Source organism: Trichoderma breve, chromosome 3 (genome assembly GCF_028502605.1).
Source record: "Trichoderma breve strain T069 chromosome 3, whole genome shotgun sequence".
NCBI classification, from domain to species: Eukaryota; Fungi; Ascomycota; class Sordariomycetes; order Hypocreales; family Hypocreaceae; genus Trichoderma; species Trichoderma breve.
This window is the reverse complement of record NC_079234.1, coordinates 5,698,216-5,712,440: the sequence shown is the minus strand read 5'-3', so window position 1 is coordinate 5,712,440 and position 14,225 is coordinate 5,698,216. Positions and strand designations below refer to the sequence as shown.

The 14,225-nt window shown below is 48.4% G+C and overlaps 1 protein-coding gene across 1 annotated transcript; it reads right to left on the bottom strand.

Annotated features, from left to right (window-relative positions):
- Positions 1-9,148: 9,148 nt before the first annotated feature.
- Positions 9,149-10,401, bottom strand: T069G_06113 (zinc-finger of c2H2 type domain-containing protein; the record flags this gene model as incomplete). The annotated part of the gene is made up of 4 exons (XM_056173323.1): positions 9,149-9,276; positions 9,337-9,779; positions 9,841-10,048; positions 10,119-10,401. The coding sequence occupies 4 exons, from the start codon at positions 10,399-10,401 to the stop codon at positions 9,149-9,151; spliced, it is 1,062 nt and encodes a 353-aa protein (XP_056030181.1).
- Positions 10,402-14,225: the final 3,824 nt, after the last annotated feature.

Here is a 14,225-nt window from a genome sequence, read left to right as displayed (position 1 = left end):
GGCTACAGCTCTACAGCGTGATAATAATTTTTCAGCATACATATCCGATTCAGCGTCCGGCGTTTGGATAGGAGTTTGGAACATTCTCAAAAGATTTGCAAAAACATAAAAACAAAAGGAAGGGGAGAAGGTCGAAAAGCTACAGGAGAGTGACTCAACGATACCGTTACCTTGAGCGCGAGGGCTCCTTTAATATCTTGCTTTTCTTTCAAAGACCTTTCTCTCTCTCCATTACGAGGTTATGACTACTGGTTACTACGCTAACCTATCTCTTTTATTCTTTTTCTTCCCACATAGACGCCTCTGGGTTTGGACCTTGATACCCAGTTCCAATGCTCTTTTTTTCTCTCTTTTGGCCGTCTTTTACGGTCTCGTTCAAAATGTATCATATATTTCAAACAGTCTCCGGCACAAAGACTGTTGCCCTTCTATATCGTGGTTTTTTTCTCGTTTCTTTTTTGGAATTGGCTGCAGATAGGAGCAGGTTTTGGTTTTGGGGGGGATTAGAGGAAGCAGGCTGTTGGTGGCGTGGAATCAGAAAAGTGGAAGTGTTCCCTCTCGCTGGCAGGTAGATATGCCTTTGGTACCGCTGGGATTGGGGCATATGGGGATAGCATAGGAGCAGCCTAATCTGAGAGAAGGAGAATCTGGTTGGCAATGATAGAATTATTAAATAGTAATGCGTCTCGCGAGAGGTGTTGAGGATGAATGCTTGAATGTTTGAATGTTTGAAGATGGCTTTGAAATTTGCGAGTAGATATGGGCTTGATGAGGTGAATGTCGTCAACGTGATTATATCACTGGGTCTATCGAGTGATGTGTTTTTATTGATTGTTTGGTGAAGACGGCGAGATGTTCTACCAACATTGTCATTTTGTCTGGAGATGTCTATTTGGAGGTTGCCGTAAAGTTATTGCTTTGTCTCAAGAAGCTTCATTATGAAATAGTTTCTGAACAGCCCTATCCTCTTGTATAGACCTTTACTCTGTTTACATATTTTAATTGGCGATTGCCTACAATGGTTTCGAAGATTGCTTATTTTATAATACAGAACGGTGTCTATAAGCATATCATTAAGCCACATCAACATGATCATTTGTGCTCTGCTGTGTAGGAGTACAAGCACTTACTTGAGTAATAGCCACCAAGTTCCGTCATATCTAATATTATCACTATTTTCTGCTATTTTCGCTATGTTCCTTTAGCATTTGTTATTACTACTATGAGCTCTTGAATCGAGACGCGGGATGTGGGATAGCAAACTTGGGACTGCTGAGCATACGAATGCGGCTGCGTCCAATCGTGAAATGACATGAAGCGCTAGAACGATTCAAAGAAAAAAAAGCCGAGATGAGTGGATGAAATGAATGACTTGTCCTAAGTGTCCGGTCTTCGCTAGAGCTGCTGCTACGTTGCGTGAGGCTCTTTGTCACGCCAAAGTACGAGATACGAGAAGTCGTACTTGCTCCATATTGCGCTGCTCCTACCATTTCGAGCCCAGTCGCCAAGTCATTTGACATGTTTGATGTGGGTTCCGTAGTCGTAGTTCTATCAGGCAATCTCAACCTGAAACAATTAATATAGACACACACTCTCCCCAATCTGCCAATCTGCAAGCTCCAAGTATAGAAACAAAATAGACTACTTTAGAGGCCATGGTAATATAATATCGAAAAAGTTGCTAGCAAGGGAAATTTAGTACCCCAGATGAAGCTATTATAGTGCTTTTCGATGATATTAGTCCCCTCCCATGGCATATTACTCCAATTCCAAAAAGCTTATGCTGGCGGGTCTTGTCACCGCTGGAGGCCAGGGGTCCAAAGGGTCCCTGGTAAGATCTAGCAGTTTGTTCGTAATATAAGCCAACATCGGCCGTCTGTGCGAATATCTCCGCCATGTTAATTAGACAGCGGCAGCTTAGCTACACTTGGCGTATAATCCCATTAAGCTCTCTGTTTTTTTTTCCTGCCCCGGACCTACCGAGGGGGGCGAAGCAGTTTTGGAAACTCGAAGCGGAGCAGGGATTAATGGGGGGGGGACGCGCAGTCCGAGATTGATTAATACACAGTATCCATATCCACACAGAGGATAACGAGTTGAATACAGCAAGGAGAGTGCTGAATCTGTTTGGATGTTCGGCAAAAGGGACGGAAGTTGGGTTATACAAGAAATACTGTGTCGATGTGTATAAGTTTGTGGATGGGGATGTGTATATTATCCATGGTTGTTATATTATTACCCTGTATCTTATGGCGGGAGGCAAATGTCCACTTTTCTGATACGTGGGCGATGGAGACGCTGAAATATGGCTGTGATGCAGACATGCTACTTGCATATAGACACCTACCAAAAATAGAAAAAAAATCATGAAGAAGAGATTTTGAGATGGAGAAGACCCTGCTAGCAAGTAATGATGTGGAATGAGCCAAAGATAATGGCGATATGCAAACACTGGCGTTGCTGGATGATGTGGCTTAGGTGCGGAAGGACTGGTGAGAAAATAAAAGAGAAGACGCGGCCCTGGCTTGGCTTGTTACAGATTATTTTTAGAGTAGCTAGCACCAACTGAGCAAGTGTTTTGTGTGCGTGTGCTGTGAATCCATGTATAATACTTCTCTTGGTGTTTCAAGCCGAGGCTCATGTGTGTTTGTCGGTTATTCGATGTTACATGGTTGATACTATTGCCGTCCGCATGGTCTTAACCTGGAATATCACGTATATGATGCACACAACGGTTGCGTATACCGCCAAGGATAGGAATATATAGAGACAATTGAATGATATCGGCGTCACTCTTCTTTTTTTGATATGAAATTCATTTGACATCTGCTCCCTGCACTCCCTATTTTTAGCAGCCAGGGGGTCTTGTCATGTCAACCTATCTGCATCAAAGACTGTGTTTCTGCCACAAAGCACACGTTGCCCAAGTCTCAACCAAAACAATTGAAGATTTGCAGCACTGAGAAAGAGTAAAGAAAAAAAAAAAGTAAACACGGCCTGATACAGTGTGCATCAACCGTCTTACTCTATTCCAAGCCGCTCCCTCTGAAACGGCAAAAATGATGACGGTGGCTGCGCTGGTGGGCATCTCCCACCAAGGAAGTTCCGCCCGTTATGTTGTCTTGTAAGCTCACGTCCCTCCGTCGACATAGCAAAAGTTAGAACCCTGAATCGTTTAAAATGAATTCATGGAAGAAAAAACTGGTTCTTTTGGAAGCCTTCGAAAACGGCGCCACGCAATCATCAGGTACTCATCAGTGCGCGGGAGAGGAAAAAGCCACAGCGTGGGTGGCTCCCGTCCACTTTATTGTTCTTTTTTGTTTGCGGCGTTTTTTCTTTTCAAGATACGAAACGTCAGTGGCACTCTTTAAATGAAGCCAAGGGGAAACGGTTTGACAGAATGGAGGCTCCGCCAATTTGCTGGACTAACATGAACTTGTCTAGTAAGTTGCAGTAGAACTTGGAAGTTCCCAACGCCAGTATGACTAGATAGACGCAGATGCACCCATCTCCAAGCGCTGTTGACGGACGGAGGAATACAGTGCAGTCCATTAGCATCATGGCCCCCAAAACAAGCGTTGTGGCCCCGGGGAAATACAGCGCATGCCAGCCTAGAGCTTCAGTGGATCACAGTCTGATACATTTGGTACCTACTTGTCCATGCCTTTTGCCTGCAGCCCAGGGTCGCACTGTGTGCAGCTCCGCAGGTACTTGTGGCTCGGGAATCTGCGTCACAGTGCGTGGCTGTCACATATCAGTGATTTAATATCAAAATCAATCAAAATGCTACGGGATTTTTTTTTGTTTAATATCCAGGAGAGAGGGGAGAGACGGGAAGAAAAAAGGCAGATCTACATTATCTCAATGGACCTCGAGAAAGGAGGTGCTGTTAATTTACAAGTACTGCTACTTAGATAAAGCTAAGAGAAGCTTCCAATTCAGCTTGTATCACTACAGGAATCTCTCTCTACCTACCAAAAGAACCTCCACCTATGTCTCTCCCTCGCCTCGGCACTCGCATCCTCGTACAGTCACCACTCACCATTCGCGCGTGTAGCTCGTACACAGTCGTATTCCCGAGACCCGCACACAAGCAGACGCAAGCACAATCCTGCAATGAAGCCGCTGCCCAATGACGGCGCTACAGAATGACGTTTCGAGATCCATACTATGTGGGGCCCCTAGCGCCATGCGAGGGGACCCTTGTGCCGCATCCACTGACGTCACCCAGGTCCATCGATAAAGAACGCTAGCTCTAGACTAGGACTAGTGCTTCGACGGCAGGGAAAGCCTCCTCCACGGCGCGCGCCTTCTGCGTTTGGGGAATTGCTTGTCCTTGTTTCTTTTTTGGAGAGGGATGCATATGTAATTGAGTGGCTGAAATCAGGTTTTTGCTCTTGTTTTGAAATTATACCCAGATACATTTCACTGTTGAGGACAAGGTACAGCTGAGGTCTGTGCAAACTGTCTTGGGAATGTACCTGTAGCTATTAGTACCTCTAGTATGGACTTGATACTCCATAGCGGACGGAGAATTACAGCACCAGAGGCGACTTCAATCAAAAACAAATACCCAACTAACACGGCACTAATCCCACCTATCAATCAAAAAAATATCAAGTCCCACCAAAAGCCCTTACGTTCGGCATGAATCAGCCAAAAAAACCAAGCTCTTCCCAATCTCCAAATACTAACCGCAAACAGGCCGCCAACGACAAACAAAGCAGCAAAAAAAGGGAACCGCATTAAACCCAGATGACAAGGCGGGCGATCCGATACGATCCGATGCATCTTGGCTAAAAAAACGCAATGCTTTTTTATTTTTCGCTCCCCTGAAGTCCGCTTTCCCCTGATTCGCGCCCCCCGGTTCTTTTCTTGGGATTGCCCACTCTTCCTCACCCCCTTTCGCCAGCACACGCAACTGCCCTAAACAGAGAAGCTGAAGAGGAGTATAGTTGAAAAGCGTAAAAAAAAGAAGAGTAAGAATTTGATCCCTTAATTCTCGTATCGATACGTGCTATTGCGAGTACCTCCCTTGACAGGTATTAATCTACATCGATCCTTACATCGTGCGGGCATGTCAAATACCAGGACAGGAAGGTAACAGCTTTTTTTTTTCCCGCCGCTGTTTTTTTTTTCTCCTCCCGTCGTCTCCTTGTCAGCGGCATAAGAAAGAAAGAAGCTTTTTCGGCCCACAGTACCGTTTAATGCTTGATTGTTTTTTTTCTGGGTCTTATTCATGGTTCAAGCATTGGATGAGATTGGTATCTGTCCTTAACGAGCTGGTTGTTCTTGGCTGATACCAGCCCAGTCCCGGTGCGGTAACCCGGTGAGAACCCCACTGGTATAATAATATTCTAGGCAGAAATATACTACTGCTAGCATACTCCGTATTATTGTGGTGTAAGTGGTAAGTTCTATTAGCAGTATCCAGCAGCATCCTGCGAGGGGGGCTCCAGTCAGTGCCAACAGGGAATCCAGCAAGCCAAGGGGCAAGGAACCTTTTTTTTTCTTTACCATGATACATATCTTCAACCTCCCACATGGCACAAAAAAAATAGCCCCCGACGTCACTGCGGCCGGGGGAGAAGCATCCCCCAAAACAGCCCCCTTTTCGAACATACTCGACGGGAAGGAAAAAGCCCAGCGCGGGCAAAGCTTGTTTTAGATGCACGCCCCCCCAGACCCCTGTCTTGTTCGTTCGTCACGAAAGAGAAGTGGAAGAAAAATAAAAAGCACTGTGTACTTGGCCTGTGCACTACACAAGTACACCGTACAGTATGAGCCAAAAGTGCTGCTTGCTCCCCCAGTTGTTTTCGCTGGTTGGCGAGTTGTGTTGCTGCACTGTACTGTATTGTGCTTTCTTTTTATTCTTTTGGAATGGTGCGAATAACTGCAAAGGGCATTCTTCGGCGGGCTACTCATGTAATTGGACGGCCGATGTGCGTTTCCTTCGTCATACGGTACCAGCATTCTTCCGGCCCATGCAGCCGGCAGTTGGCGCACCTTGACGACAACACCAATTGCAGAACGAAAACGTAAATGTGTACTGTTCATCTATCAATTTGTAGAATACCAAAATAACAAGAAGAAGCGCAGAAAGAAACACAAAAACTCTGGCGCCTGACATGCACTAGAAAAGTTCCCCCCCCCTTCTCCAATCTCTAGTTCCCAGAAATTATTCCCACCAAATCTTTCCGCCGTGGCTACCAAAAAAAAAAACGGCCGCTTGCACAAAACGGACCCCAATATCAAAACGCCACTTTCGTCGGAGGTTGCAAGCCGTCCCTTTTCTTTTTCTGCCTTGTGTCTGTGTTCTATGTCTTGTGTGCGTGTGTGTGTGCACCTGTGAGAAAACGGTGACGGGCGTTTCTTGCGTCCTATTGTTCCATAACGGCAGCCTGTGATTCGCCGCGAGCCACATACATAGTGTAGATGCTTGCTTGCACCACCACCACCACCACCTTTATCAAACAGCTCTCCGTCACCACATACGTAGAATGCTGTCATAGCGTTGCAACACTCCTTTCAAAACCGTCCACGTTCTCTATTTTTGTTTTACCGTAGCCGGCTGAATGAATGAATTTGGTCAAGATACTGCCATCGAGATTCGCGAAGCTTTTAGTGCTCCCACCAGTAACAGTAACAGGCATCACATGGCTCACATCATCCCAACAACCCTTCACGTGTATACACATACGTAGGAAAACAAAACAAAGCATACGAAGTAATATGACCAACACAGCAAACATCAGAAACAGCTCTGGAAAGTTGCCTCGGCAGAAAAAAACAAGCTTTTGATACAACTGCACATCACCGCCAAAAGCGTCAACTTGGCCCTCCCAGTTTAGGCAAAGCCAGTGATGCAGCATTCGTAGCTGGTAGCCAGATTCATCCCATCTGCAAAAGAGCCCCCCCTTGGACGATCCCCCTACGTATGCGGTCCCCTTTCTCCTCATCAACTTTTCGAAATGAAGCAATCCCGTCATCGTGGCACCGTTCAGCCTCCCCCATATGCATCTTCGATATCACCACACCTTCTTCTTCTCTCCTCATGCCGTGCCCACCAAGCCGCAGTCTTGCGTGTGTATATCAAATAAAGAAAATAAAGAGGAGCCCGCCAGATAGATGTAAGCAACCCTGTCTAGTACAGGTAGGTAGTACTAGTATAGAAACAGCCGCACCATGACTACCTTCTTGAAGCATTCAAAAACATGTCCATCTCCTACATCATAACATAAAGATCTGTACTAGCTGTTTCGTCGATCCCCAAAAACCAAAAACCACACCTCGCTTCGCCCTCCAACCTCCAAACATCACTTTTCCCCTACCCCTACCCATACATACATACCAATACCCACTCCTCCATAATCTTCATCCAGAAATCCAAAAACCCACAATTTCCTCTCGCCTCCCTGTACCCTTTTCGTTTTTAAGAAAAGAAAGACGCAACTTGGCATTACAGATTACTACCCCCCACAAAAGCTTGTCCGGTCTTGACAACATTTCTCGACGGGTCCTCCTATACCACATCAAGCAGTGATGTGTCGACTCTGAAACGCGCCCTCCATTCCTACTCGAGCAAATGATCATCCCCCCGGCCATACGTACACATACACACTTCGTCCTTCATCCCAATCGTTGTTGTTTCCAATCATTGATATTCCCATATTTCATATAAACTTTGCATTCAGCCGAGTGTGGTTGATATCCATATATCCTCACCGCAGCGTTACGCCAAGATAGCCAAAAAGGTCAATCAAAAGAAAGAGGGGAAGTGAAAATCAATCAATTTCCTTTTGATCCCAAATTCTCAATCCCCTGCTCCATCTTTTTCTACCTCGCGTATGCATATTATCCCTTTTTTTTTTTATCCTAGGTAGCGTACTCCGTAGAAACATCAGCCGTAGCCTGCAGTGTGCAGAAAGAGAGAGAGAGAGAGAGAGAGAGAGAGCTTACATGTAAGCCAAGCGTGGAAGCTAAGCAAGTCTAAGCAATTTGCCAATTCCCTAGACACGCCTCTCCCGCAAACTTGTGTCGATCACAAGACAACAACTTTGATAGAATCCGATTCGGCACCTCCGCTCAATTTCACCCACCTCTTTGGGACATCAGCGCCGTTGATCGTCGCCGTTGGACAACTCGGCTGGCTGGCCTTTCAGTTTCCATCTCTCCTGAGCTCTCATTGCGTGTGCCTCCTGCTCCATGGAGCAACTGCTAATGCACCATGAGTCGTGTAAAGATGGTAGGCAGAGGGATCATCAGGGACCATGCAGAGCTGTGCTGAGAAACACCATGGAACACAAAGACACTTTCGAACAAGTTGTTAGAATGAATTTCGTGTATTCAACCAAAGATCCACAGTGCTATTGAATGGGTATATCATCACCATGAAATAGGGCCTATTTATACAATACTAAACCACCGCGCGAAGCCGCGTGATTGCCATCCTTTCCTTCCCTCCCGCCTGTGCCTGTTTTCGTGATGAGATCAAGCTCCAGCTGCTTCCCCTCGCAATCGGCAATGAAAGCCAAGTAAGGAAGGCTAAACGTAACGCAAAGCTTGATGAAATCCCTTTGAATAATGGAAGAAATCCCACTCCCTAAACGCCAGGCTGGAAAGATCTCGTGTATCCCGTCGTTCCAGCCGAGATTCGTAGCCCTGTAAAGCCTCCATTCCAGCAAGGACAAAGGAAATAAAAAAGATGAAAAAGGACAAATGAAAAGCTAGAAATAAAACAAAGGCATCACACGCCAATTAGATGGTCTCCTGGTGTGATGCCTGATTCGCCAACGCGTTGCATTGGTATCCGTAAACAAGTGGCAGAAATCCGGGTGCATATAGCCGCGCCATCTCGTCAAGAAATCCTGGCCTCCTGATTCTTGTGATCCCACATCCTCTAAAATAGTGTCATGAGATGAAGTCGTCGTCTGATTATTGTCCCAATTAAATCTTAGTAATGATAGTCAATCTTTCAGCCGCCGCCATCCCGCAACAACATCTCATGCATCTTCTATGCTGCTACAGATGATTAAAGTGCGGTGATGGGTTGGCTGAAAGATCAAAATGTTGAAGGGGTTGGCCATACAAGGCCGTAGTTCGTAACGATGTCTATTGATACAACCGAAAGGAAATCCAAAGGGGTGCTTTAGTCCGAGTGGTGGTCTTCAGAACCAGCCTCGGATCGAGCATCGCCCCTGTGGACTTTTCGGTGACGTCGCAGGTTGGAGACAACAGAGAAGTGGCGTCCACAGCCCTCGACTTCGCAGGCGAATGCTAATGAGAATGATGAGCTTGAGGTCCTTGACAGCTGCAAATTGGGTATCGAGTACTTACGCTTTTCGCCCGTGTGGCTGTACATGTGCGTCTGCAGTGAGCTTGGCCGTGTGAATCGCTTTTCGCAGACCTTGCACTTGTGCTTCTTCTGGGTGCTGGACGAGACCTTGGAGCTGAACTGGCCCATCATGGACTGGGGCGCAGGAGGCAGTGAGGTTGACAGCATTCCCTGAGGTCGAGGGAGCGTCCTCGAGCCGACAGACTCAATATCTGAGCCGGCGGTTGAGTAGTCGGACACAGAGTCGCCATAGTAGGAACTGAAGTTGCCAGACGACGATATGGAGGAGCTGGTCGAGTGGGTCGATGGGAAGCCATATGAATCTACAGAAGATCGGTCGTTGCGGTTGCCATAGATGTTTCTTGGTGTCTCTTGGCTCATGGCGAGCATGCCGTGGCTGGCATCAAGAGCTTCGGCAAACCCTCTCCGGTCATCAGGGTGGACGCTGTTTGAGACGCACAAGGTCAGTCATGTAATTTCATGGTGCAGATGGCGAGCCGACTCACTGTTGAGAGAATCTTCGCGATGCATCTGATTCGTGGCCAATGGCACTAAAGGCAGATGGCCGCACAGGAGCTGGTGCATAGCCCATGGCATCGTAGGGAGTAGCTGAAGGGGGTGCAAAGTGGCCGTGGACGGGAGAGGCTGTCGTGGCGTAGGTGGCGTCTGCATACGCAGCAGAAGAAGTCTGTAGGCGGTTCAGGTTGAGTAGATCTGGAGATGGGTTTCGGTGAGTAACGGTGAACTATCATGAAGATACAGAATGAAGAAAAAAAAAACATACCAGCTGAGGTCGCGGTGACGGGCATTGAACCATAGGACGGTAAAGGAGGTGCGCTGGAAGTAGGGGCGCGCGCTGTCAGAGGCTTGGAAACGAGACTGTGGGCGAGTGAAGGCTGTGGAGGGCCAACATAGAGGTTGCTTCCGGCTACGGCAGCGGTATGAGGTGCCGACGGTGAGGACGACCACGGATTTGAAAAGGCCGGCGACTGGCCATGAGGCGGATAGTCAAAGTTCATGACGGGCCCAAATCGCTGCTGCTGTGGCGTATCCAGCGTCATGGTCATGGTTGTAATATGTAGTGCAGTGCAGTGGCGATCGAATATTGAAAGTGTAGTGTAATTGTGTTGCAAGGCCCGATAATCCTTTCTTTTTTCTTCTTTCTTCGTCTTCTTTCTTTTTTGTCTAAGTGATCTTTGACAACAGGAGACGTTATTCGGGTGATGTGATGTGCGTTGCGTGTGTGTGTGTGGTGCGTGGGAGAGCAAAAGAAGGTTTGTTGATCAAATGCGGGATCCCGACTAGAAGATTGCCAAGTCGGTAACACAGTCCAAAAGTCAAGAAGATCCCGTCTGGAGTTGGGAGCGATTTGTCGGGAGGACCAAGGTGGGATCAGCGAAGTCTTAAGTGTGTCCTTGGGTCAGTGAGTTGACGTGCGTCAGTTTTAGCGGGATGCCAGAGGAGGTCCCAGGTTGGCCTGGTGTGACGACTCTGGCTGTGTGGTGCAAAGTGATCGGCAGGCCAATGTCCCTTTCGCAAAGCCCGAGGCGACAGGGTTGCGGCGATGAAAGCAGGCAAGGTATTGGTAGTGGTAGGGTAATGCTAGGTGCTAGAGGATGGATGTATTGTGGATGGCCCTAGGAACAAGAACCGGCCGGGGAGGGCTGCAGGCTAGTTGAATTAAGTGACGAGCATTTGGGAGAAACCCACAGGGAACCACCAAAACTCCGTTATGGAGCAGCGCAATGGCCAAATCGCGGTGGAGAGTATGGAGAAGGCGAAGAGGAGAGAGAAGATGCTGGGAATGATAGGGATGATGACGACTGCTTGTGCTTGTGCTTGGTTGATATGGATATGGATATGGCGTATGGGGAGAGGGATAAAAAAACAAGTTTGAAGACTTACTTCCTGGCAGGGTCTCCAGAAAGTGCGCAGAAGCGGGCAGGGGAAAAAGAAGTTGGGGGCTTGTCTTTGTTGCGAATGCGGCGATTGCTTGTTGTCTTTGATGACGGTTCCAGTATGAGGTATGCGCTGCAAAAAGATGGTTTGGTTTGAGTTTGAGATTTCACAGACACGATGGAGGGGGAGGAGGAGAAAGACGAGGAGGCGAAAAGAGAGAATGCTACCTCTATAGCTGATGCTGCGATTGTACTTGGTAGTGGCAAGTTTTGAGACAAGGCAAAGACAGCGAGGTACCTTGTATCTTGGAGAGATTGCACGATGATGTACTGGGCACAATGGAATGAAGTCAATTCAGCACCAAGAGGGGGGGAGGAGATGCTTTGTGTTGTGTTACGAGTAAGATCCAATGCAATGCAGAGACGAGGCACGAAGCCAAGCAGAGCGTTTGATACTACAGGTGAGAGTGAGGTGAGAGGTACCTTGATTCATTCTACCTTACAGTACAGACTGTGTGCAGCCAGTTCGGTACATTCGAGTAAATACAGAGTACTGGTACCTGCACAACGCAGGTGAATGCGAGCGGACGACAAGTAGGCAGTACGCGGGCCAGCTAGCAGGAAGCCATGATGTCGACAGCGAGACAAGCAAAAGCCCAGCGAGCGTGGATCTGAAAGGGGGGTGGAGATGCAATCTGTGGGACTGGGAAGGCACGACAGGGGGGGTGTGGACACACGGGTGGGGTGGGGTGGAGGAAGGCAGGAGCAGACTGTGCTGGACTGTGCACTGTATACTGTACTGTACGAGCACTAGCAACACTTTTGGTAGCGGATGTAGAGAGAGAGGAGTTGTTGAAGCTGGATGTTGGCTGCGTTCATTCTACCATAATACTAAGTACCAGGCGCATCAAGTACAGGTATATCTCACAGAACATGTCTACAAGTGGCAAAGGGATTGCGCATACAAAGCTACCCAGTACTGAACGCAGCAGCGCAAAGAATTGGATGAAGGAGCTGGAAGTTGCTGTACTGTACACTGTATGGGCTGGCAGTTGTGGAGTTGCGCGGCACGGAGTACGAGGAGCTGGGTACCTCCCCCCTGCTGGCATGCGCACCTGGCGAATGTACCCAAGGAGCCGTGTCCATCGCGCACTGTCTCGCACGGTACGAGTGCCAACCCCGGGACAAGGACAGGGCAAAGCAGGGATGCGGCCAAAAGGTGCGGGTGGGCCAGACGACAGAATCTGATGCTTGTTGGATAAGGCTACGGCAGTTTGACCAGGGGCCTGCGACAGACAGGTGGATTGTTGGCTCTTTGCCGCCACTGCGGAGAGAGAGACGGACGGCTCTGCGAAGGAGATTATGCAGGGGGGGCAGACAGCGAGCGAGCAAGAATGCCGAAATGTGCAGAGCTGTGTGTGTGCGTGTGTGTATGTGTTCGTGTGTGTTTGGTGGATGGCGAAATTATAGACACTGTACTGTACTAGGCACGCAACGATGGATATTTGATTGCAAAAGGAACAAGAGTCATGTAAGTTAAGTAGTACCTGGCTAAGCAAGTAACGTAGTAGAAGCAGGATGAACCTTGGTTGGTGGTAATTACAAGTAAAATAAATAGGAGCACTTCATCTTCTCTGCTGGCCACACACAGAAAAAAAAAAAAAAGAAGCACCGACATTTGCTCCTCTGTCGAAACCAGACACGACAAGGGAGCAAAAAAGCAATCTGTCTAGCTGAGGGGGGAGCTTGGCCGTATCGGATAGGGTGCATGCCGGGTACGGGGGTCTCTCAACCACACTCCAAAAAGTCATCAATCCTTACCATCCCCCAGTGCGTCCTGGCCAGCGAAATTCTTCATACGGAGTACGAGCCGAGTACTCCGTACGGCACCCCGTGCGGAACACGGAGCGACAGGGATCCAGCCGGCCCGGTGGGGTCCAGCTTTTTGGCCGACCCGGGTGTTGATGCAGTTGGCAGCCCTGACGTAAAGGGCCCTCACTCTAGCTTCTGGCTGGCGATTTTCTTTGGCTACGGGCAAACAGGGGAACGAAAAGAAGCACCAAGGCAGAGAAATGCACGGCGTCGACGCCGGTCCGGGGTGGGTGGGGGGGGGAGGGACAGGACAGGAAAAAGGGCTGGTACGCAATATACTGCCGTGATCACAGAGAAAGAGAGCGATGGGATGCAGGGCGTACAACTGGGCACAAACAGAGGCATGGCAATGACAGAGAGGAGGAACGATGAGACATGATGGAGGCCAAGGGAGTATTAGAATGACTGATGATGAAATTTTTAATCTTTTTAGCTTGAAATCTAAAGCGGTAGAGCGAAGAGCTGTGCGTGTAGGTGCAGTGTCAAGGGTAGGTACATGTCATATAAGGTATCAACACACTGAGATGAGATACAGTTGACGATATCACTACGCCCAAAGTGAGGCAGGGAGGGTCACGACAGGCAGCCTTGTTCTCAAAACGGACTGCAGATGGATCAAAGCACAATCACACATACGTATAATAAGCCAAAACGGCCAAGTCTGCGCACACCACGCAACGTTCTGAGGTGAGCCTGAGCCAAAGCACGCTCGCCCTGCGGGGAGAGAAGAGAAGGGGAGGGGCGGCTAGCCACCAAGCAAAAAGCAAGCCAACTTCTGCGCCTATGACCGTTTCGGTGGATCTCATCACGATAACCTCCACCATCACCACACCTATCGTATTACCTGTTGTTGGTCTCTTTTTCTTGCTGGCTGGCTTGCGTTGTTACTTGTTACTAGCTGAACGGCTCTGCCTTGTCCTTTTCCCCGCGCCAAGGCTCGACGGCTCTCTTTGGACATCACCCCCCATGCAGTCCATGTGTTGATGAGACAAACGACCAAGTCAATCAATCCCAAAAGAAAGCTGGGACCCCCCCCCCCCTCCCCATCCCCATCCCCCTCCCTTCTCCAAAACCGGGCTGTCGGATGAAATGCCCGTCATCGTCATCTCATGGACGGGTTG